A 22,558-nucleotide genomic window follows, 5' to 3' on the forward strand; every position below is an offset into this window, starting at 1 on the left:
TTTGTATTCAGAATGTGTTAATGCATGTTTGTTTGTGTAATGCAGGTATAAGCCAGTCAGAGAGGATGAAGAGGGCTGTAAAGACGCTGTTGGAGGGAAGAGGGGTCGTGCACAGACGGCTCCCACTAAAACCTCCCCTCGAAATGCCAAGAAACAGGATGAACTGTGGCATGGTAGGGGGAGATATTGTATGCATTTGTGTACTGACAACCTGCAGAAGCTGTATAGGAGATTAATAAGAAACTTCACTGGAATCTATCTTTATCGAGACTATGGTGTTTGTGTGTTTCCAGAGGGTGTGTGTCCCAGTGTGACAAACCTTTTAGAGTCATACCTCATTAGTGGTCCTCCAGAGGGCATCACTTTTGATGACCCTTCAATGGAGGTGGTTCTGCTGCTGAGGGTCCTGCACTCCATCAGTAGATACTGGTTCTACCTGTATGAGGTTAGTACCATGTTCAAGAACACTTCCATTCATACAAAAGCACAAGTACAATAACGGAACCTTTATTAGAATACGCTCATGTGTTGGATGTGTTTCAGTCAGATTCACCCAATAATAAAACACCCAAACAGTGTAGATTTCTTCTTACCTTTGTATCTCTTTTTTCCCAGAATGCTGCATGTAAGGAAATCATTCCCAGTGGTGAATTTATCAACAGTAAACTGACAGCAAAGGCCAACAGACAGCTGCAGGATCCGCTGGTCATCATGACAGGGAACATTCCCACCTGGCTCACTGAGCTCGGCAAAACCTGGTACTGCAAACTCTTCATTTTACTATTTTTAATAATGCTGTCTTGAACTTCCCTGGAGTCTGTTCTGTACTTTTTACACCTCTAATCTTCTCTCCTCTAGTCCATTCTTCTTCCCGTTCGACACACGGCAGATGCTTTTCTACGTGACTGCATTTGACCGCGATCGCGCCATGCAGCGTCTGCTCGACACCAACCCAGAGATTAACCAGTCCGACTCACAAGACAGCCGCGTCGCTCCTCGCCTTGATAGGAAGAAGGTTGCCCTAAAATTTCTGTTTAAGCATTTGCAAGCTGTAATTGCTTCATAAAACCGTAGCAGAGGTATGTTTTCACAAACGACGTTCTAATATTCTTTGTTTTGTATGTCTAGAGGACGATAAACCGTGATGAGCTCCTGAAGCAAGCAGAGTCAGTAATGCAAGATCTCGGGAGTTCCAGAGCCATGCTGGAAATTCAATACGAGAACGAGGTATGCTTGACTGACGATGAGGCCAGAAACATAATCTACATAAACACACAGACACAATTAATCCCATGGTTCTCGCTGTCACCCGAAATCCTATACTTTTGTATGTTTTACTATTTTTATTGTGATTTGTTTAATCTGAACTGCAAAATAAATAATAATAATTCAATTCAAATTTTTCTGAATCGATCCAAATTTCAATTGTATATTCGAGTTTAAGATGTGGTTAAAATAATAATCGCCACCACTGTTATTTCACAAGCCCATTGAGTGTATTTCAGCCAGTGCAAGTTTGAATAAGTGTCTTTTTCTGCTGAGAGTCCACTTTTCTGTCAGTCTTGTTTGATTTGTATCGGTCTTCTCTCTGTGTCTCAGGTGGGAACAGGTCTCGGCCCTACACAGGAGTTCTATGCTCTGGTGTCTCAGGAGTTGCAGAGGGCAGATTTGGGTCTTTGGAGAGGAGAGGAAGTCACTCTCTCCAACCCTAAAGGTAACAGTGATTTATTTATCAAAACAATGTTGTGCACTCTTTCCAGTGTTAAGCAAATAGCATTCTACTGCTGTTCACTAAGTTTGGCTCTTCTCTGTCTGTCTCTGAGCAGGGAGTCAGGAGGGTACCAAGTATATGTTCAGTTCCAGAGGGTTGTTTGCTGTACCATTTGGTCGAACTACCAAGCCAGCTCACATCGCCAAGATCAAAATGAAGTTCCGTTTTCTTGGGAAACTCATGGCTAAAGCGATCATGGACTTCAGATTGGTATGTTTACACATGACAAAATTACTTAATTTAATTTTACCGCAATAAAGAAATATTAATTCACTACTTCAAAAATATTAAATTAATCCCTTTCATATATTTGTATGCCTTTTCTAAGTATTTCAGCCTTTTAAAGTTCCCCTATTTTGCCATTTTTCACGGCTCCTAATAGGGGTGCATGATGTGTTGTTTAAGCATCGATATCGCGATGTACAAATCCACGATAGTCACATCACAGGATGTGCGATGTAAGCTGTCGTAGTTGATCCGTTATTCATTAACTGTATGGGCCAAAGAGCACGCGCGAGAGAGAGAGCGTGAGCGCGCGGCCGCCGACACACTAGATGCATGGCGCAACCGTCTCAGCTGTGTGGCGTGTCCATTTTTAATTCAGCTCCCATGTTAACAGGTTAGAGCTTGCAGACGTCTCAGGCGCCGCTCAAGGGCTGAAAACACGTGCATGCTAGAAATAGAGCCGACGCCTATTTATATTGCACCTGTCACCGGCCTTAGAGAGCGCGCGCTCAAAGCGAGCCCCGGTCGCACGCTCAATGTCTTCAAACAACACGAGCGCTGTCTTGCTCTCTCTCCCTCGCGCATATTAATCAATTGACACGATGGTGTCGATGTTTAAATCATTTAAAATGAGAATTTAAGTGTGCTCACCCCATTTTTGTTTGTAAGAATTTTTTTTTTATTTCATATCGCAATATATATCGCAGAAAAAAAATATCGCAATGTAAATTTTTCCCAATATCGTGCAGCCCTAGCTCCTAATATTGTCTTGGGAGTCTCCTACAATAGTATTACGTGCATGCAAGGTCAAAAACGCTTTTGTCTTCTCAAAATATGCATTTAATATCACCTAATTTTCCAATGATTCTCAAATGATTCGTTCAAAGATTGAGTCTAAACACCTTTCTTTGAGCCTGCTCTGCTCTGATTGGTCAGATGGCCCAGTCTGTTGTTATTGGTCTACAGCGTACAGCTCTTTTCAGAAATGATACGCCCATTTCAATAATTCTGTATTTTGAACACTCTGAAACATCTATTGTTTATCATATTTACAGGTTGAGATTCAGTTGAGCAGCTGGTCCAAATAAACAGAATACTGATCCATCTTTCAACATCAAGCATTTTGTGAATCCCGCGTTGAACTCGCCGAGATTAGAGAAGCAAGTTGTCAGCAAAATGACGTGTTTGTGGGCAGGGTCCAGTTGTTTGCGGCTGGCCAACATAGGCGCGCATTATGCAAATGTGTTACCCCATGACGTGTAGACTCTTAACGACTTGTTTCAGCTGTAAAGAAAAATAAAATAAAATAAAAGTTTATTCTGGGAGACAGTAACTTTACTTTAAACCTTTGCAGATCATTTACATACACATGCAGCTAGATTACACACTGCATGAAAGGCAGTATTGGAAATGGCATAACAAGGGCACTTTAAAGTTTTTGTTCATTACAATCTCAGAATATTTTTTACATTGATTTATTTAAATCAGGTGTGTTGCAATATACCACTATCAAAGACAAAGCCATGGTATTAAAAACAATATCACATCAGAGTAAATGATGGTTGAAAAAGACACCCGCTCCTGAAAAAGTTGGCTTGTCAGTGTGAACGATTTTGGGATTCTGTAAAAAGATGGCCGGTCATCACAAAGTTATAGTTACAAATTCATTCTCTGCTTTCTTACATTTGTATTTCAAGTGTGATAAAAGTTTAAGAGGAATTTGAGTGAACTTATTTTTTTTTCGAACTTTTATAGATAAAAGAATAGTATCATTATTGTGAAGACTTTTGGGCGTGATAATAGTGTAGTGAAAATATGACACGATACATTCCTCTTCTGCTGGTAAAACAGTCATACATTAACTAACATTATCACTGCAACACACACACACACACTTACCCAGCATCAGCTCCAGCTCTGGTTTTTGTTTGCACAGAACGATCTCTGGCAGTTTTCTGGAACGAAAGCTCAGTGTAGCTACTATCTTTTTAATTTGATCATTTAATAAAAAAAAATTTTTTTTAAAGAATATCATACAGGAATTAAAGTTTTCTGGCATGTAGCGCTTGGTTGTGAGAAAAAAAAAATATTGTCTTCTTGTAGTGAGCCAAGTATCTGTATTTTGCCTCATCTCGTGAGTTAATTGTATTGTCACACCCCTAGTATCGATAAGCAGTGATATAGTTCATAGTTTTCCAAATGTATAATATAGCTTTTATTCTTCAGATCAACCATATATTCATGAAAAAGAAAATCAGTCTGAATGAAGAAAGCAATGACTTTGCCATAGTATCCTTTCAAATGTTAAAGTTGCCACAGTCATTTTATGCTTTGCATGTGCTGCCCCGTCTGAAATAAGTTCAGGCTCAGGATTTATTTTTGCTTTATACCCCGAATCAAGTCATTGACTCTTGTTAATTTAGATGTGTTTTTGTCTCTAGTTGGACTTGCCTCTAGGCTTGCCATTCTATAAGTGGATGCTGAGGCACGAATCCTCCATCAGCTCTCATGATCTGGTCAACATTGATCCTGGCGTCGCCAAATCCATCCAGCACCTGGAGGACATCATCCGCCAGAAGAAGAGAATAGAGCAGGACCGATCACATGTGAGCACTGAAACACCAAAAACAACATCTCAACATCTGGAAAGTTTTTTTTTTTGTGTTGTATTGTAACTATCTGTGTTTGTCAGACACGGGAGACCCTACAGCAGGCCTTGGAGAGTCTCAACATGAACGGCTGCTCGGTGGAAGATCTGGGCCTGGACTTCACACTGCCTGGATTCCCAAACATCGAGTTGAAGAAAGGGGGTAAAGACGTGCCAGTCACCATTCACAACCTGGAGGAATACCTCAGAGTAGGGGACTGAATAACCTGACACGTCATCATTAATGTAACCTGAACAAACCGCTCTAACTTCAGCAACTCTTGTTCGGTCTGTGTGTAGTTGGTGGTCTACTGGACGCTCAATGAAGGTGTGTCTCGGCAGTTTGAGTCGTTTAGGGAAGGATTTGAGTCGGTCTTCCCTCTGCAACATCTGCAGTGCTTCTATCCTGAAGAGGTGAGCACTTTCTCTCCTTTCATCAGTTTAGTCGTTCAGTTTAACAGCCATCAGATACCTGCTGCATTTGTTGGCTTTATTCTTCTAATTGCACACTTGTAGTACAGGTTTTAAATGATGTGCCAAAGGGGACATGAACTAAAACGAAAAACGAAAACACCAGTCAGAATTTACACTGAAGTCTTGAAGGAGATGCACCCATTTAAAGAGTGTATAAGCTTACTAACATTGCAAGATCACCTCAGGAAATAAAAAACCCCAAGCAGTTTGACTTTTTTTAACTGGTGGTTTTGCAATGAAGTTTGTATTAAGTTAAAAAATGATAAAAAAAATATTGTTTTCATGTGCTCGCTCTTTCCAGCTGGATCAGTTGTTATGTGGCAGTAAGTCAGAGTCCTGGGATGTGAAGACACTAATGGAGTGCTGCAGACCGGACCACGGCTACACACACGACAGGTATAAAGTCATGTCTGCAGTGTTTGATACCTTTTGTTTTAAAATCTGAACATATTTCCATGTTGCGTACTGTATTCCAGCCTAAACAAAACCAAGATGCTTAATCACAACATGCATTATAGTCGCATAAACTCTGCGTAACTTTCCGAAATCTTGTTGTGTGTGTGTGTAGCCGTGCAGTGCGGTTCCTGTTTGAGGTGCTGAGCAGTTTTGATGCAGAGCAGCAGAGACTTTTCCTGCAGTTTGTCACGGGCAGCCCCAGACTTCCTGTCGGAGGTGAGAAACCATTTCTATCCACGGAGGATCAGCCTTCAGGATGATGTTCTCATGTAACGCGTCTTCCATCTGTTCTCTTCTCAGGATTCCGGAGTTTAAACCCTCCCCTCACTATCGTTCGGAAGACGTTCGAGTCGACAGAGACCCCGGACGACTTCCTCCCGTCGGTGATGACGTGTGTGAACTACCTGAAACTGCCGGATTACTCCAGCATCGAGATCATGCGCGAGAAACTGTTGATTGCTGCGCGCGAGGGCCAGCAGTCTTTCCATCTGTCCTGATCTCTCCTCCCGCACCCTCTCACTCAAAATGGCCTTCAATCAACTCACTGCAGAACCACACAAATCCTGACTTCTTCCTTTAGACTTCCTCTTTCATTTGTTTCCCCCCTGCCCCGTTTCTTTTCTTTTTTAAAACACCCACATTGAGGCAAAATATGTACAGCCTACTTGTTTAAATAAAAGCAGCTTGCAGAAACTAAACGATAGAACATAAGAGACTTCCTTTTGACTCCTGACCAGGAGGGAAAGGGTGTTATGCGACTCATCAGATTAAAAAAAATAAAGAGCGAGAGAGAGAGAAAACATTTTTTTAAAGAAACATTTAAAAAAGAAACGCATTATAAAAATATATCAGTAAGTGAGAGATGTTCAAGCCGGAAAAATAAAAATAAGAGGAGAAAACCTGGGTGATATTTTAAAAGTTGCGTTGCTGTCTGATGTATTATTAAAAAAAAGGGATGTTGTATTTTTCTCTCCTGGTGAATGACATCATCACTGTGTGTTCCTGTTGGGGTGGGGGCATCCATCAAGCCGGCGAGGGTTCCTATAGCTCCAAAGATCATTTGTACAGACAAACATTTGCAGATTTTGCTTATTCGACACATTTGATAGAATAGCTGTGTGCTCTCCTGCCCAGTTTCCCCTCTGTTCTGTATTATACCCCCCGGAAGTCTGGTTACATTTTGGTTCCACTCGAATTTCTCTCTCTCCTCTTTTTTTTCCTTTTCATTTGTGAGAATTTTGAACGTGTAAGAGCGTTCCAGTTGGTTGAATGCGGGCAGAGTTGGAAGTGTAGTATCTTTATTATATTATTATTATAATTATTATTATTTGTTTTTGTTTTTTTAACCCGAGTTGATATTGTTTTCTGGCCGACTTCTCACCTAAAGTGTCAGCTCCGTGTTGGAAAAGATGTATCCATTGTGTTGGATAAATAGACTCCTCTATGGTTAGTGTGCCTCTGCTGGACTTCTGGGGACTTGAGGTCTTAATGATGGGCCTGCTGAAGTTGCTTGGCTGATGAAGCCGGGCTTTAATCCCGTAATGTAGCTGAGCACAAGAAATTCATTTAAAAGAATTGGCTGGTCTTATTTTATGGTTTCATAGCCAGATAGCATTTCAAAATAATAATTCAAAAAAGTTCATTAAATAAAATAAGTTTATATGCAGCTTTCACACCCGGTTTGAGGTGGGATTGCCTGCCCTTTTTTATTTTTTTTATTTACTTTTGTTTCTTTTTTCTCTTGCTGTAGTTTATTTTGGCACTGCTGGCTTGGAACAAACCGTGGTGTGCACTTCAGTCCGTGGCCAGGAGGTGGTGCTGCTGTGCGCGCTCCTGTCCTCATTGTTCATGTGCTGGTTTCTAAGATCTGCAATAATTTACTGCATCAGGTTCATGTTTTTACCTGAACATAAATAAAGTAATTGTTTGACTCAGTCTGTCCTTTTTACTGAACAAGCTCCAGTCTGTGTTGGTTAAAGTCCAAAATTAACAAATGAGTAGTTGCCTTCAGTCAGTAAAGTGTAAGATACTATAAAAGTCTAGTATATAAAGTACCCTGATCAAATCTCAATTTACCATATTTTCGGACTATAAGTCGCACCTCAGTATAAGTCGCATCAGTCTATAAATACGTCATGACAAGGAAAAAATAAGTTGCACTGGACTGAGACATTTATTTAGAACCAAGAACCAAGAGAAAACATTACCGTCTACAGCCACAAGAGGGCGCTCTATGCTGCTCAGTGTATACTACAGGAGCACTGAGCAGCATAGAGCGCCCTCTCGCGGCTGTAGACGGTAATGTTTTCTCTTGGTTCATGTAAAATTAATTTTGAGAAGTCGCACCTGACTATAAATCGAAGGACCAGCCAAATTATGAAAAAAATGTGACTTATAGTCCGGAGAATACGGTAGCTAGTACTAGATATTACGCAGATGTGTAAATGCAGTTCACTGGCAGTATTTAGCTGATTATTTGCTTCCATGTGGGCTACATCTTCTCTGTGGAGGATGTGCATTTAAAATGCCAGCAAAAACATCAGGAAATAATATAAAAGTCTTAATATTTTTTCTAGAACAACAAAATTATAGAGCTAATATTTATGGCAGTCTTAATTTATTTGCTTTCAAATGTTAAATAGCTATTTTATATTTTGTAGCAGGTGTAAGTTAACACAAGGAAAGCTAACTGGAGCACTTAAATGTAGCTATAGTCACAATAATGAAGTTTAATTAACACGGCAGTCGGGGTCACTTGTGTTAAGTAATATGTTTGTTCAGTTTTATTGAAATGTATGATTTTATTCCTAAACGTCATCGACTGGTGGGAAGTGGTTGCATTTCCTTTCACGGTCACAGGAGGGCGCCCGACATCTTGATTTCTGTCCTGCTTCAAGTACACAGAAACATCCAACAGGGGAAGCTGGGGTGTCTGTTTGTCGCCTATTATCATTCATGCAAAGGTTTCATTGGGAAGAAACATAATGAATAAATCCATGATCCAGCTGTACTGTTCCATTGAAATTTTGCCTGACTTGTTCCTTAGAATTACTTGCTAAGTGAATACCATCGCTATAGGAGATTTAAGAGTACATATTTGCATATTTGAAAGAAATTTACAATGAAGCTAAATATAAATACAGCAGGAATGCAACAACAGTAGCCTACTTGACCTATACATATTTTGTGATCAACAAAATCAAAGTGCATTGTTCATCTCTTCCTGTCCTGTCAAAAGTGTGTGAAAATCCTGCGAAACTAAACGTTTTTCAATAAATAGGATTAATTCAAGAATAATAAATAGTTATAATAAATTAAGAATAACAAACCAAGCATAACTGTATATTTACTCTTACTTTTGCAAAGGTTTTAGAATCACGAATCAATCATTCAAAATGTGTTTTCTCACACCGAGTCATAACAATTTCGTTTAATAAATATGGATATTTAAACCAGTGCGTTTTAAAAAGAACATTATTATATTAAATTGATTTTTAAAACTTTTTAAGTATGCCTTTACCCCCCTCAAATGAATTATTGCATGTTTAAAACTGATGTAAAAACGACCTGAACAAAGATAACCCAATAAAAACGTGTCGAAATGTTTCTCGAGGTTTTAGTGAACTTGTTCACCAAGGAAAAATCTCGACTGAGATCGTATGAAATACAATACGATGTGTTAACAAGGAAAAGTCAGTGTTAATAGCCTATATTATAATTTTGTGAAATTATGCAAAAAAAAAAAAAAAAAAAGACTATAAAATGACTGTTTAGGAAGCATCGAGTCAAGAAAAATGTTCAAGATTTTCGGGGGAAAGATGAATGTGGCGCACACAGTCCCCTGGGGGACCTCAGAAATGCACCTGTTGCTAAATGTTTCAGCATTTGTCCACACGGCGGAGAAAAGGCTTCTAATAACCCTGCGTCCTGCGGGAGAAGTGTGTAGAAACAGCGAGCATCTCGCTTTGGACTGTTCCGAAAAACATCATTCGCATTCTCGATTTTATATCCGCTGCAAAGACACGCACTGGTGGACAGAAGCCGGGTGAGTGACCTTGAGTATTTTGAGAGCCTGTATTTGCTCATATGAGGCTCGAGGACATGTGTTTTGACATCAGCTCGTCCCGGGAAAAGTTGATCAGAGGGGAGCGAGAAACACCACATCCTTCTGCCTGCAGTCAATCTGGTTCATTGTATTTATGTTACGTTATATCGTTGTGCTCAGAATTAGACTAGGACTAACTGTTGTGGTCGCGGTCACTCTGAAAACACGATCACGCGCAGAGGATCTCGATGCAAAATTAATACTAGCCTTAATAAAGTGTGTTTCTAAATGTATTCAGACATGGATCATTATGGCGTTGATGCTACATTTGGCAGTGCACACTGTACTGTGTAACGTCAGTCCCGAAGGATGATAAAGCACGGTGATCTTGAATTGCAATTGATGTTGCGAGGTTTCCGCGCGCATTCCGGCGAATGGAGCGAATGTGTTCGAGCTACAGTTAGCTCTTTTAGACTGTAACTAATTCTCGAACTGTTCTTCGCGTTTTAACGAAGAAAAGCAAAGTAGAAGTTAATAACAAATATTACAACTTACTGGAGTTAAAGATATATTAACTTATGTTTGTGAAATACTGCAGCCTTTTCCATTTCTGAAAGCACACACATAACATCAGTCAAGCATTATAATATGGTATCATGATAATCAAAATAAATAAAAAATAATAGCACTGGTGTTGGATCAGTAGTATTGGCCCAACTTAGAATTTGGAATACTCCATGTAATCTTACACTGCAAAATAATAACTCAAAAAAGACTCAAAGAAAATCTCGTAATTATTTACTGAACCCTTAAATTAATCACAAATATTTAATGAAAGCCATTAAAAACAGACAATCAATCGTGATAATCGCCAAAGCCCTACTACAGCCAAGTAATCGCAATAAATCATCAGCCAAATTTCATAATCGTGACAGCCATACTTGATGGAGAGAGAAACTCTGATGTGCTCAGAGAGTTCGGAGAGTGAAAATATATCTGTGCTAAAATTATCCTCCAATTCACACACTGGTAAGTTAAATCTACTATATTAGCCATTAGCTAATGTTAGACATTATTTAGTCGCCCAGAGGGAAGATTTAGTCGCAATGTAGAGGGTTCGAAGGAGAATTTAGTATTTCTTTAAATTAAAAATTTATGCTTTTAGGAGACGCTTTTATCCAAAGCAACTTACAGTGCATTCAGGCTATCAATCTTTACCTATCAGGTGTTCCCAGGGAATATAACCCCCAACCTTGCGATAGCTTACTTGCTAAAACAAAGCTCTATCAGTTGAGCTACAGGAACACTACCAGTACTTTATAATGCACTGACTAGGGATGTAACGATTCACTCAACTCACGATTTGATTCGATTCACACTTCTTAATGAATTATCTATCTATAAATTAAATGTTTCCTTTTATTATTGCTTGGACAAAATGTGGCACGTTTCTTTGTGAAATTGAAATATAACACTATAATATACTATAGCACTTGCATATTATTGCTCTTTTGTTGGTTTTGATTGCTTATATTTTCCTTATTTGTAAGTTGCATTAGATAAAAGTATCTGTTAATAACCATATTTAAATATAATGTAAAGGTAAATAAAACTAAACTGAAATAAAAAAGCCCCAAATCAAATAAATAACACAAAATAAATCGCTTCATATAAACAAAATAAGGCTTTGTCAGTGCTCTTTCCATTTAAAATAGAGGCAACCACTGCATTTTAATCATGATCCAAACAAAGATGCTGCATACATGCAACATGAACAGTCTTTAATCTCAATTAGATTGTATAATTTCGAAATTTGTAGCAAAAACAAAATGGTTTGACTTCAGTTTTTGAAACTATACATAAACAGAAACAGCAGGTGATCTTAACGAGACGCAGGTTCACTCTCTGCCAGCAGGTGGTGCTTAAAGCGTTCCCTTGGTTTCCGCTGTAAACAAAGCAGCGCTTCTCTTATGAACTTTAAAGGGGGGGGGTGAAATGCTATTTCATGCATACTGAGTTTTTTACACTGTTAAAGAGTTGGATTCCCATGCTAAACATGGACAAAGTTTCAAAAATTAAGTTGTACGTTTGAAGGAGTATTTCTGTTCCAAAAATACTCCTTCCGGTTTGTCACAAGTTTCGGAAAGTTTTTTTCGAGTATGGCTCTGTGTGACGTTAGATGGAGCGGAATTTCCTTATATGGGTCCTAAGGGCACGTCTGCCGGAAGAGTGCGCGCTCCCGTATAGCAGAGCACTGAGAGCACAACAAACATTCACTGATCAAAGCGAGAGACCGAAATGTCACAAAAGAAGTGTGTTTTTAGTTGCCAGGGCAAGACAACCCTGCACAGATTACCAAAAAAAAACAGCATTAAGGGACCAGTGGATGGAGTTTATTTTTACAGAGCATCAACGGAGTTGTGCAAGTGTTTGTGTTTGTTCCCTGCATTTCGAAGATGCTTGTTTTACAAACAAGGCCCAGTTTGACGACGGATTTGTGTATAGTTTATTTCTTAAGGATGATGCAATCCCAACGAAAAAGGGTCACGATCGTGTGTTGGAACCGCAGGCGGTGAGTAAAACTGCTTCAAATATCTCTGCCTCCTTGTTAGTGCGTCCCCTCCCATGCTGGAGACCCGGGTTCGAGCCCCGCTCGGAGCGAGTCGTTGCTGCTGCTGCTCTCGTTCAGTTTCAGCCTCGGGATCTGATTCTGGATCATAAATATACGCTGAATCTGACTGTTAGCCATGGTTTGTTTTGGTTGGTTTTGTCCTCAAGCTTCCAAACGCTCTCAACGCAAAAGCCTACTGGCGCTCGTGATTCTTTAGCTCCGCCCACACGTCACGCCTCCAGTCGGTCGTGTTTTTCCGGGAAAAATCAGTACAGACTATCTTTCTCTTATGAATATAATAAAACTAAAGACTTTTTGGAGTTATGAAGGATGCAGTACTATTCTATAGGAACTCAAGATTAACAGGAGATTGAGTGAAAACGAGCATTTCACCCCCCTTTAATATGCATTATACAGAGACAAGATGAAAAAAAGAATACCATCTAAACTTTTCTAAAGACAGTAAGTTCCCCAGACATACATCAATATAAACTCCTACCAATAATTGAATTGCAATTTGTTTAGGATCTCAACAGATTTGAATCATCACAGATTTGAATCATCACATATTTGAATCGATTTTCAAAGATTTTTTGCGGTTAATCCCTAGTACTGAGACGAAACGGCAAAACAAGTTGTTTTGTATGGCTAAATATAGCTGGAAGTGGTTGACACTGGATGACTTTACAAATGGCAGTGCCCTCTCTGTGGAACATAAGGTGGATAGCTATCAGTACTTCACAATGTTATAATTTATACAGCAGATTGCTTTACAGCTAGCATCTTTACAATATTACACATGACAAAAAGTGTCATTGTCGCTTTGAATTAGAATTACAATGTAGGTTTCTACAATAAAACAGTACTCCAGTGTGTTTATGTTTTTTCATACAGTTCACCCAGATGAACTGAACAGAAGAAAATGTTCACTTGGTAAGCTGTTTGTCTGAGAATGAATTCCAAATGGACTTTGTTTTGGTCAGATTTTGTTTAAAATGATCCTATCTTCAGTTTTGCTTAAAGTAACTTATATCGGTGCTTTCACAGTACTCTGCTGGTCTGATGGATTGAACCTAGGCCAAAACACTTAAATTCTCTACACACTACTTAAGCTTTCTACAACTTACCAAACTTAGTGTGTGCAGAATGAGAGGAGACACTCAGTATAGAAGTGGCATCCACGACCACACTCGTACAAATTCATATGATTTTTGCCAAATCGTACGTATTTTACGAGTTGCACAATTCATATGAATTTGTACGTATGACCTAAACCTAACCCCACCCCTAAACCTAACCGTCACTGGGGTTTAGACAAATCGTATAAAATCATACGAGTGAGGTCGTACAAATTTGTACGAATTGGTCGTGAGATAGCGTTGGCAGTGCTCATGTAGCCTTAGACAATTCTGAGATGTGTTTTCTCGGTATATCATATCTTCCCATATTTGTTCCCGTGCCAAAGCTGGAACTTGTCTGTTTAGCCATGGTAGTGTTGTGTGGATGTGTGTGTGCAGGAATGAGGCCACTGCGAGGAATGTGTGTGAGGATCTGTACTTCATGTGCAGTATATGAGTAGCTGACGGCTTCCAGCATTGTTTGTGTCATTCACTCGTGCACAGCAGCTGCAGTACTGCGGACCATAAATAATGCAACATCTCTGCTAGCTGTTCATGCTGATTCCTTCACGAGCATCTTAAGCAAATTATAATGCTCTCTTTTATTGTGGAGCTCCTGTGTAGTTCAGTGTAGTAGTGTTTTTCTGCCACATCTCCATAACGAGATAATGTAAAGCAAACATTGGTCACATGCCAGCATTTGTGACCCACTTTGCAACAAAAATGTGTGAAAGGGTAAGAATCAACATGTGCCTATCTGCCCTCTGTTTATTCTGCACAGAAATTAGAAATTATTTTTATAAGAATCTTATTATCATAAGAAGTGTAATTAGATTAAATATTAAATAAAGCCTATTTTAGGATACTTTATAACATTATTAGCATTATCCTAATTAAACTTATACTCAGCACCGCCGCTCCCTACACGCAGAGTACACAGTCTGCGTAGGGCACCAACTCCCAAAGGGGGCACCATCCCAGTTGCTCAAAAAAAAAGAAAAAAAGCATCATTCTCCCGTCTGCGCTCACGACCGCTCGCACCTCATGTTTACGGCTGAATGTTCATAACTGATGCAGGCATAAAGTTGGCTTGATGTTGGACGTTTGAGAGTCTCAAATTTAGGGACCGTCTCTAAAGTTTCATGCGATCTTGGTATACACTTTTCTAACATCAATAGCATTTGAGGAGAATGACTAACAGTCATAGAAATAACTGTAATTGTTCATCTAGGTGTCAGCTATAATGCACAATTGAATTTAATGTTTTATATTTATTCAAATAAACTGTAAATAATATGTAAATTATGTTACTTTTTCAAATGGGCTCAAACGCAAATTTGAAGCTCAATAGCATTTGAGGGGAAAGACTTGCAGTCATAAAACAATTGTAATGTGCTCATTTAGGTGTCAGCTACAATGCACACCTTATAAATTTTTTTATATATTAAAATAAATGATAAATCATTTAGGTAAAAATGAGGCCCGTTTATCACTTTCAGGCACATTCATGTGGAAGTTTTTTTTTTTTTTTTCAGGTTCCCTTACGAAAATTACCCATGGTTTTAACAATAACACCACAATTCATCATTCTTGTAGCCATGGTAACTGCAAATTAACCACGTTTTTTTTACTTCAAATAATAATTTACAAAGAAGTATTAATATACTGTAATATTTTTGTTGTTGTTGCCTTTAAAATGACTTAAAATGCATTATATATATATAAAACTATGAGGCAATAATTATTGGTTAATAATAACACTGTTAAAATACATAATGTAGGCAAATACAAAAGAAACAATCTATGTACATTTTGTATAGAGCCAAATGCCATGTGATTGCTGCTGTTACTCTTACAGGACTATCAAATCCTTGTTTGGGCTACTGACCAAACATTTAATTCAATAATTCACTTAATCTTTCATTTTTGGCCATCTTTTTGCTATAGATGACACAGCCTTTATAATTTCTTCAACAAAAAACGTGCATATCACAACCCTTACAAAAATAAACCACGGTTTTATCTTAGTAAAACTGCTTTATTTCCTTTTGTATTATTTCTGAATGCTTGAGACTATAAAATAAATTAGAGTCATAATAAGTTATAGTCATCCATAGGTAAATGTCGAGAGATACAATTGTTGTATTTATTAATTTACTTTTGTATTTTGTTAAAGTTCTATTTTCACCCCTATAGTAGGTGTTTTTTTCCCATCATCATATTTGAGGAAGGGGGGCACAACAATCCAATCCTGCTTAGGGCACCCTTTTGGCCAGCAGCGGCCCTGCTTATACTGTACTGTGATCCAAATATATGTGTTCTACTTACATTTCAATGTTGTATTGCCTTTAATTAATGTTTTTGTATTTTTGTTTGTAAAAAAAATAAAAAATAAAAATAATATATATATATAGATAAAACACTGTCTAATAATCAGATAGAACTGTTAAATAAAGAGATAAAAAAGTTTTATAATGATTGCTTTTGTATTAATAGTATTCGAAAAGCAAACATTATAATACTTTCTCCGGCAGCATTCAGCAACTACACATTTATATCATTTACCTATAACACCTATGACCCTTTTTACAAGAAGTAATATGAATCTCATCTGTCCCAAGAAAGTGCCTATAAAGTTTCAGCTCAGAATAATTCACAGATAACTTATTATATCCTTTTGTTCTTGCACTAGCAGCGAGCAGGTGGTTTGTGCGCACGCGCATGTTGATGCCACCGACGGTAAGTTACAAGGGCTGTCTCTCTGCCACATACAAAGGCCAGAGTTGCCCCTTTTTGTACTTTGTAGATGACACCCAAGAAGAAGAAAGGGGACATAAGAAGCTTTTTCATAAAGCAGAGTCAGAGTGTAAGTAGGCAAAATAACTAGCTAGCCACAAAAAAAAACTACCAATAGTGACTGACCAGGCTTTCAAATGCATATTCTGTGGAAAATAGTATTAACTGGTGATAGTATTACCCAGATAGAATATTACGTTGGCAAGTAACTGAATGTCAATTAGCCTGTACCTTAACTTAGAATCTTGCAGTCAACATAAACGTGAGTATACTGGAGGGTAAATAGTGTTTATAATAGAAAAAGGTTATTATATTTATCTATTTAGATTTGTTTCCTTGTGGCAGAGTATTTTTTGTTAGTGTAAATACTAGAGGTGGGCATAGATTAATTTTTTTAATCTAGATTAATCTCACTGTGATCTTGAAATTAATCTAGATTAATCTAGATTAAAATGGCTCATTCGAATTCTGCCGAAGGCATTCAGAATATGTGTTACCCAAATAAAATTGACAAACAGTAAGTCTTTGAGAAGGGGTTTATCAAGCTAGGTGGTGCATTAGAAAAGGGGCTCATCTCCTGTTTCCAAAATGCATCACAGAGTGCTTGAAAAAGCTGTAAACTAATTCCACATTGCACAAGGTGCAAACAACATTACTCCTGTTTCATTACTCCTGTTTCACACCAATGTTTAAGTTTTTTTTCAAGTTTGTAGGTGTCAAGGTACAGAAACCAAATAATAGTACTGGATAGCCTTCAGTGTAAAAATTAAATATACAATCAAACCTACATTTATTCAGACACCTTCAACATTTCTCACATTATTACAGTTTTGCTATATATATCAAAAATTATATCTGGTTTCTGAATAATTTTTGGTTTGACTATTAAAACTGCAAAGAAATTCAGTGAAGGACAATTATCTGGCGGGCTGCATTGGTTTAACTGCGATAGTGAAGGAATGTATGAATGGGCACTTTGCTCCCACCCTCAGCCCTGCCACACAAAGCCTCTCTTTGACCAGGAGCCTGGAGGGAAACCCACTCCCACCCTGTCTGGGACGGCATACACAAACCGAGTGTTGTGATCAGACTCTGTGGTGTGTGGAGCAGATGGAGAGAGACCGGGTGAATTGGTATAATGGGATGATCATAAGGATGTTCTTCTATCTGCTCCCGGCAGCATGAGGCCTGAGCATCTCCATAAGGTGATCAGCAGGTGCCCATTACTGCTGTAGAGGAGGGGGACAAGAATACAAAAGACTCAGTGTTAGGCAGTCTCTCTCCCCGACTGGTTACATTTAGTTAGTGATCTTTATAAAGGTCAAACTCCCAAGCAATCAATGGTCATAAACATGACATGCTCTGCCTTTCTACCCGAAGTATAAGGAATTTTCCTCTGGGCTATGCTGAGTGGGCGCTAACTTGCTAGGTGGTAGTTAGGGTGTTCTGCATCGTTTCCAAGGGCCAGTTGCACCAGCTGTGCGAAAGCGACATTAATGGACATTCTTTGCACCATGAAAATTAGCTAAATATCTTAATAAATCAATATAGTTACTTAAGTTTTTTCTTTTATCAGTATTTACATACTGCTATTCAGTACATATTCTAAATGTTATTTACATAAACAAGTACCCATTGCAGTTAATGATTAAATACTGTGCATAAATTCACAAATGACACAATTCACACAAATGATAAACTAGCTATAAAGTCTCTAGTGTGGACGTTATGTTCCACTGTAGGAAATTTTAAAATATTGGGATGCGTAAACAAGCAGTGATTTTTATACTCTTTTGGGGAAATCGACTTTTGGTAAAGTACTTGTCAGTTGTCAATGTATCAAATATGATACTCAAAAAATATGCTACTTCTACATACACACACACACACACATATATATAGCTATAGAATTTTGGTCTAAAGATTTGTTACATTTTTTCATAAAAAACAAAAAACAACAACAAACAAATAAAATAAAAATTTTATGTCATGCTTAGCAGGGTTAAAAAAGTACATAAGTCAACTTTGAAATATTTGTTGTGCATCAGTCTGAAGAGCCATGTGTTAAAGTGCTTTGCTTTTCCTTCTAGCAATTTGCATGTGTTGCCATTGTATCATAGTGCATGCATGTGTGCACTGAAGCGTGTGTGTGCCAGCATGTTTTCAAAGACTGCATTCCTGAGATTGCTGAGCCGTAACCTGGAGATTAATTGTAACTGGGTTGTGACTGGGTGATTGTTTAAGAGACCAGACCCAGTGACCTGCTTTCTGTCCAACACAAACAGAGCTATCCATTTACAAACCAGGGTGTCCTCATGTGTTTGTGCATTTAGACTAGATTTTTTTTTTGTTTTTACTCTTTTTTTATAGTTTTTACTCTTATGAAAATTAGACCATTCATTACAGACTGATGAAAACCAATCAGAGATTAAAGGCCCATTAACACCAAGAACAACAACTTTTACTATATTAGCATACACACCGAAGCACAGTAACATTATGTTTATTGTACACATGCTTCAGTTTTGTTATCTGCTTTAAATGCACAAGCTTTTAAAGGTTGGGTGAATTCTGATTTGCTGTCAATATATATATATATTTTTGCTTATTAAAATGTAATTCAACCATTACAATCGAATCCACAACAATTAGAACAGAAATACTGAATTTGGAAAAAAGATTAAATTTCATAAGGGCCTTAAAATGTAATTTTTTGTTACTTTTAATTAATAGTTGCTAAATTGTGTAAGATTAATTATTGCAATTAATTATAGATGATTTTTGATTACCAACGTGTACCCATCGAAACAGAATTCAGAAAATAATAATACAAGGGCACTTTGAATATCTGTCAGTTGTAACATTTTTACTGTCACATTTATACCATTATATAACTCGACTTACAAATAAACATGTACAAGTGGATTAAAAGCATTTTTGTAGAGTGACAGACTGACAGACCAGAGAGGCTGACAGACCAGGAGCCTGTTGTGCTTGCTCAGATTATATTTGAATATTAGTGGTTTGGTCAGAGCTCCGAATGGTCCCTGAGCGTTCTTGCTGTGGTATCCTAGCAAAGCTCAGCTCTGGAACGCGAGGACAGGTGTGAAGTGCATCTGTGTTGTCACCTCCTCAGCGACTCATAATGCCTTCTGATTGGCAGGACCTATGATTCGTTTGGATCACTGACTTATGAAAGAACATACAAGAGGCCCAAGAGAGGCATTTTTCTTCCAAAAATTATTATATATATACATATTTTTTTTCTGCCAGATTGTTGTTCATTGCTGAGTCTTGCTTTGGGCTGAGTATCATTAAAAAATGTTAATTATCGATACCAATATGATACAAATACGATACCGATACCATGAATTTGATACTATCAACAATTTCCATGACTTTCTCACTGATTTACTGATAAGCATTAGCTGCTTTCAGCGCTGTCTGTGTTTTTTTCTTCCGCAATCACTGTTCTGGAGACCTGCAATCACCTTTAAGGAAAGCTGCATGATTTTGTAACCTTGAGATATTACCAAGATAAACTAATGACCGATCAATCCGTAAAAATTACTATACTATACTATTACTAAATTACTATACTATAGCCCTTCCTGAGACATGACTGAACACATCCGTTCTCGCAGTGATCCATGTTCACATGTTCAAGAGTGAGTTTGTTTTTTCTTCCGCAATCACTGTTCTATGGAGCCAGAAGAGTCTCAATATAGATAAATGCACACACTACATTCACATATGCACACACAGGATTCATAGATGCACACACATGATTCATAAATACACACACAAGATGCACAAATGCACACAAAATTCACAAATGCACACACAAAATTTGAAAAGCACAGAAGATTCACAAATGCATACAAAATTCAGAAATGCACACAAAAATCAGAAATACACACACAATTCAGAAATGCAAACAACATTTACAAATGCACTCAAGATTCACAAATGCACAGGACAAGATTCAGAAATGTATTTCTGATGCACACACACATATATCTTGATTCACAAACTGCTTGCGGTCTGTGAACTTCACTGCATTTGTGTGTGAATTTTGAGACTCCCCTGACTTGGCTTGACACACAAATGCTTTTTTTTAAACAAGGAATGATCAGCAACCAATCAGATATCTCCCTTGTTTGAGCCAATCACAAGAATGCACCCCATGTGGGGGGATTGTTTACTTATAAGCCAATCACATGAACCTGTTCACACAGCAATTGTATTAAATTGTATGAAAATACAGATGTTTAGATTTCAATTCAGGTTTATTTTTTATTATTTTTTTACTAAATATAAATTTAAAAATGTCTCAATACATATAGCCCAGTGACTGCAGAAAAAAAGTTAACCATGTATTCATAAATTTGCAATAGGCAATTATTTCATTTTATTGAAATATTTTAATGAAAGTAAAAAAAAAAAAAAATGTTTAAACCTTTTTGAATATTTAAATATATCTAAATATTCTTTTGGATGCAATATAGAAGTCACTTTAATTATAATATTCAGTCCCTACATGAAGAGAGAGTCAGTGGTCCGCTGCGAGAGGAAAGTGGCTCTCTGGCTGCGAAAAGTGGGTCTCCGGCTGTCGTTCGCTTAGGAAAGTGAGTTGATCGCTGCGTGAGGAAAGTGAATCGTTCGCTCAACTTCGCTGCTTGAGGAAAGTGAATCGTTCGCTGAGGGAAGTGAGTCGTTCGCTGCGTGACTCGTGAGGAAAGTGAATCGTTCGCTGAGGAAAGTGAGTCGCTCGCTGGGTGAGGAAAGTGAATCGTTCGCTGAGGAAAGTGAGTCGTTCGCTGCGTGACTCGTGAGGAAAGTGAATCGTTCGCTGAGGAAAGTGAGTCGCTCGCTGGGTGAGGAAAGTGAGTCGTTCGCTGCGTGACTCGTGAGGAAAGTGAATCGTTCGCTGAGGAAAGTGAGTCGCTCGCTGGGTGAGGAAAGTGAGTCGTTCGCTGCGTGACTCGTGAGGAAAGTGAGTCGCTCGCTGGGTGAGGAAAGTGAGTCGTTCGCTGCGTGACTCGTGAGGAAAGTGAGTCGTTCGCTGCGCAAAGTGAGTCGCCGGCTGTGTGAGGTAAGTGAGTCGTTCGCTGAGGAAAGGGAGTCGTTCGCTGCGTGAGGAAAGTGAGTCGTTCGCTGATTGGCTTATAAGTAAACAATCCCCCACGTGGGGTGCATTCTTGTGATTGGCTAAAACAAGGGAGATATCTGATTGGTTGCAGATCATTCCCTGTTTAAAAAAAGGCATTTGTGTGTCGAGCCAGTCAAGGGAGTCTCAAAATTCACACACAAATGCAGTGAAGTTCACAGACCGCAAGCAGTTTGTAAATCAAGATATATGTGTGTGTGCATCAGAAATACATTTCTGAATCTTGTCCTGTGCATTTGTGAATCTTGAGTGCATTTGTAAATGTTGTTTGCATTTCTAAATTGTGTGTGTATTTCTGAATTTTGTGTGCATTTCTGAATTTTGTATGCATTTGTGAATCTTCTGTGCTTTTTAAATTTTGTGTGTGCATTTGTGAATTTTGTGTGCATTTGTGTATCCTGTGTGTATTTATGAATTATGTGTGTGCATGTATGAATCCTATGTGTGCATATGTGACTGTAGTGTGTGCATTTATCTTTATTGAGACTCTTCTGGCTCCATACTGTTCTGACTCAGAGGAAACTCATTTGCTGCTCAAGTCAAGTCAAGTCAAGTCAAGTCAAGTCTGCTTTATTGTAAGTTCTTCCACATGTACAGTACATACATACAGAGAATCGAAATTGCGTTACTCTCAGACCCCCGGAGCATACCGATAACATTAACAGTAGAGCCTAAAAATCTAGATCAAATATAAAATGTAGATACAACTATACAATAAGGGAATGTAAAAAATACATATAATAAATTAAAATAAAGTTAAATAAAGCAGTGCAAGGCACATGGCAGATTGAGTTTGGGTGAGCGAGGTCAGCTTCCTGACAGCCTGAAGGATGAAGCTGTGATGCAGATGGCTTTTTGAGTGAGACAGGTACCATAAATGTCCTGGAGGGGAGAGAGACACCATTGATCTTCTCAGCTGCTCTCACTATGCGTTGCAAAGTCTTTCGTCAGGATGCTCTCGATGGTGCCTCTGTAGAAGGTGTACATGATGGGGGGCGGGACTCTAGCTCTTCTCAGTTTGCGGAGGAAGTAAAGACGCTGCTGTGATTTCTTGGCCAGTGCTGCTGTGTTTTCAGTCCAGAAGAGGTCCTCTGTAATGTGCACACCCAGGAACTTGGTGCTGCTCACTCTCTCCACAGTCGCACCGTTGATGGTCAGAGGAATGTGCCGAGTATGTGCTCTCCTGATGTCAACAACAATCTCCTTCGTCTTCTCCACGTTCAGAGAGAGATTGTTGTTACTGCA

The 22,558-nt window shown here is 38.5% G+C and overlaps 2 protein-coding genes across 11 annotated transcripts in view; both read left to right on the top strand.

Annotated features, from left to right (window-relative positions):
- The window catches only part of LOC127934462 (E3 ubiquitin-protein ligase TRIP12), a 49,664-nt gene extending 42,157 nt beyond the window's left edge, over positions 1–7,507 (top strand). For all 10 annotated transcript variants that reach the window (XM_052531854.1, XM_052531859.1, XM_052531853.1 and 7 more), the window contains 13 exons: positions 46–173; positions 294–445; positions 616–758; positions 859–1,015; positions 1,129–1,227; positions 1,600–1,714; positions 1,827–1,981; positions 4,438–4,602; positions 4,689–4,853; positions 4,944–5,057; positions 5,419–5,513; positions 5,686–5,789; positions 5,874–7,507. In XM_052531854.1, the coding sequence (XP_052387814.1) occupies positions 46–173; positions 294–445; positions 616–758; positions 859–1,015; positions 1,129–1,227; positions 1,600–1,714; positions 1,827–1,981; positions 4,438–4,602; positions 4,689–4,853; positions 4,944–5,057; positions 5,419–5,513; positions 5,686–5,789; positions 5,874–6,070 (1,789 nt within the window). In that variant the 3' untranslated portion in view covers positions 6,071–7,507. The remainder of the gene's footprint in view (positions 1–45; positions 174–293; positions 446–615; positions 759–858; positions 1,016–1,128; positions 1,228–1,599; positions 1,715–1,826; positions 1,982–4,437; positions 4,603–4,688; positions 4,854–4,943; positions 5,058–5,418; positions 5,514–5,685; positions 5,790–5,873) is intronic.
- A 1,919-nt stretch (positions 7,508–9,426) lies between these two features.
- LOC127934471 (ventricular zone-expressed PH domain-containing protein-like) overlaps positions 9,427–22,558 on the top strand; it is a 98,374-nt gene continuing 85,242 nt past the window's right edge. The window contains exon 1 of the mRNA XM_052531886.1: positions 9,427–9,618. The gene's annotated coding sequence lies outside the window, so the exon portion shown is untranslated. The remainder of the gene's footprint in view (positions 9,619–22,558) is intronic.

The sequence above is a fragment of the Carassius gibelio genome, chromosome A18 (genome assembly GCF_023724105.1).
Source record: "Carassius gibelio isolate Cgi1373 ecotype wild population from Czech Republic chromosome A18, carGib1.2-hapl.c, whole genome shotgun sequence".
In the NCBI taxonomy this organism is placed as follows: domain Eukaryota; kingdom Metazoa; phylum Chordata; class Actinopteri; order Cypriniformes; family Cyprinidae; genus Carassius; species Carassius gibelio.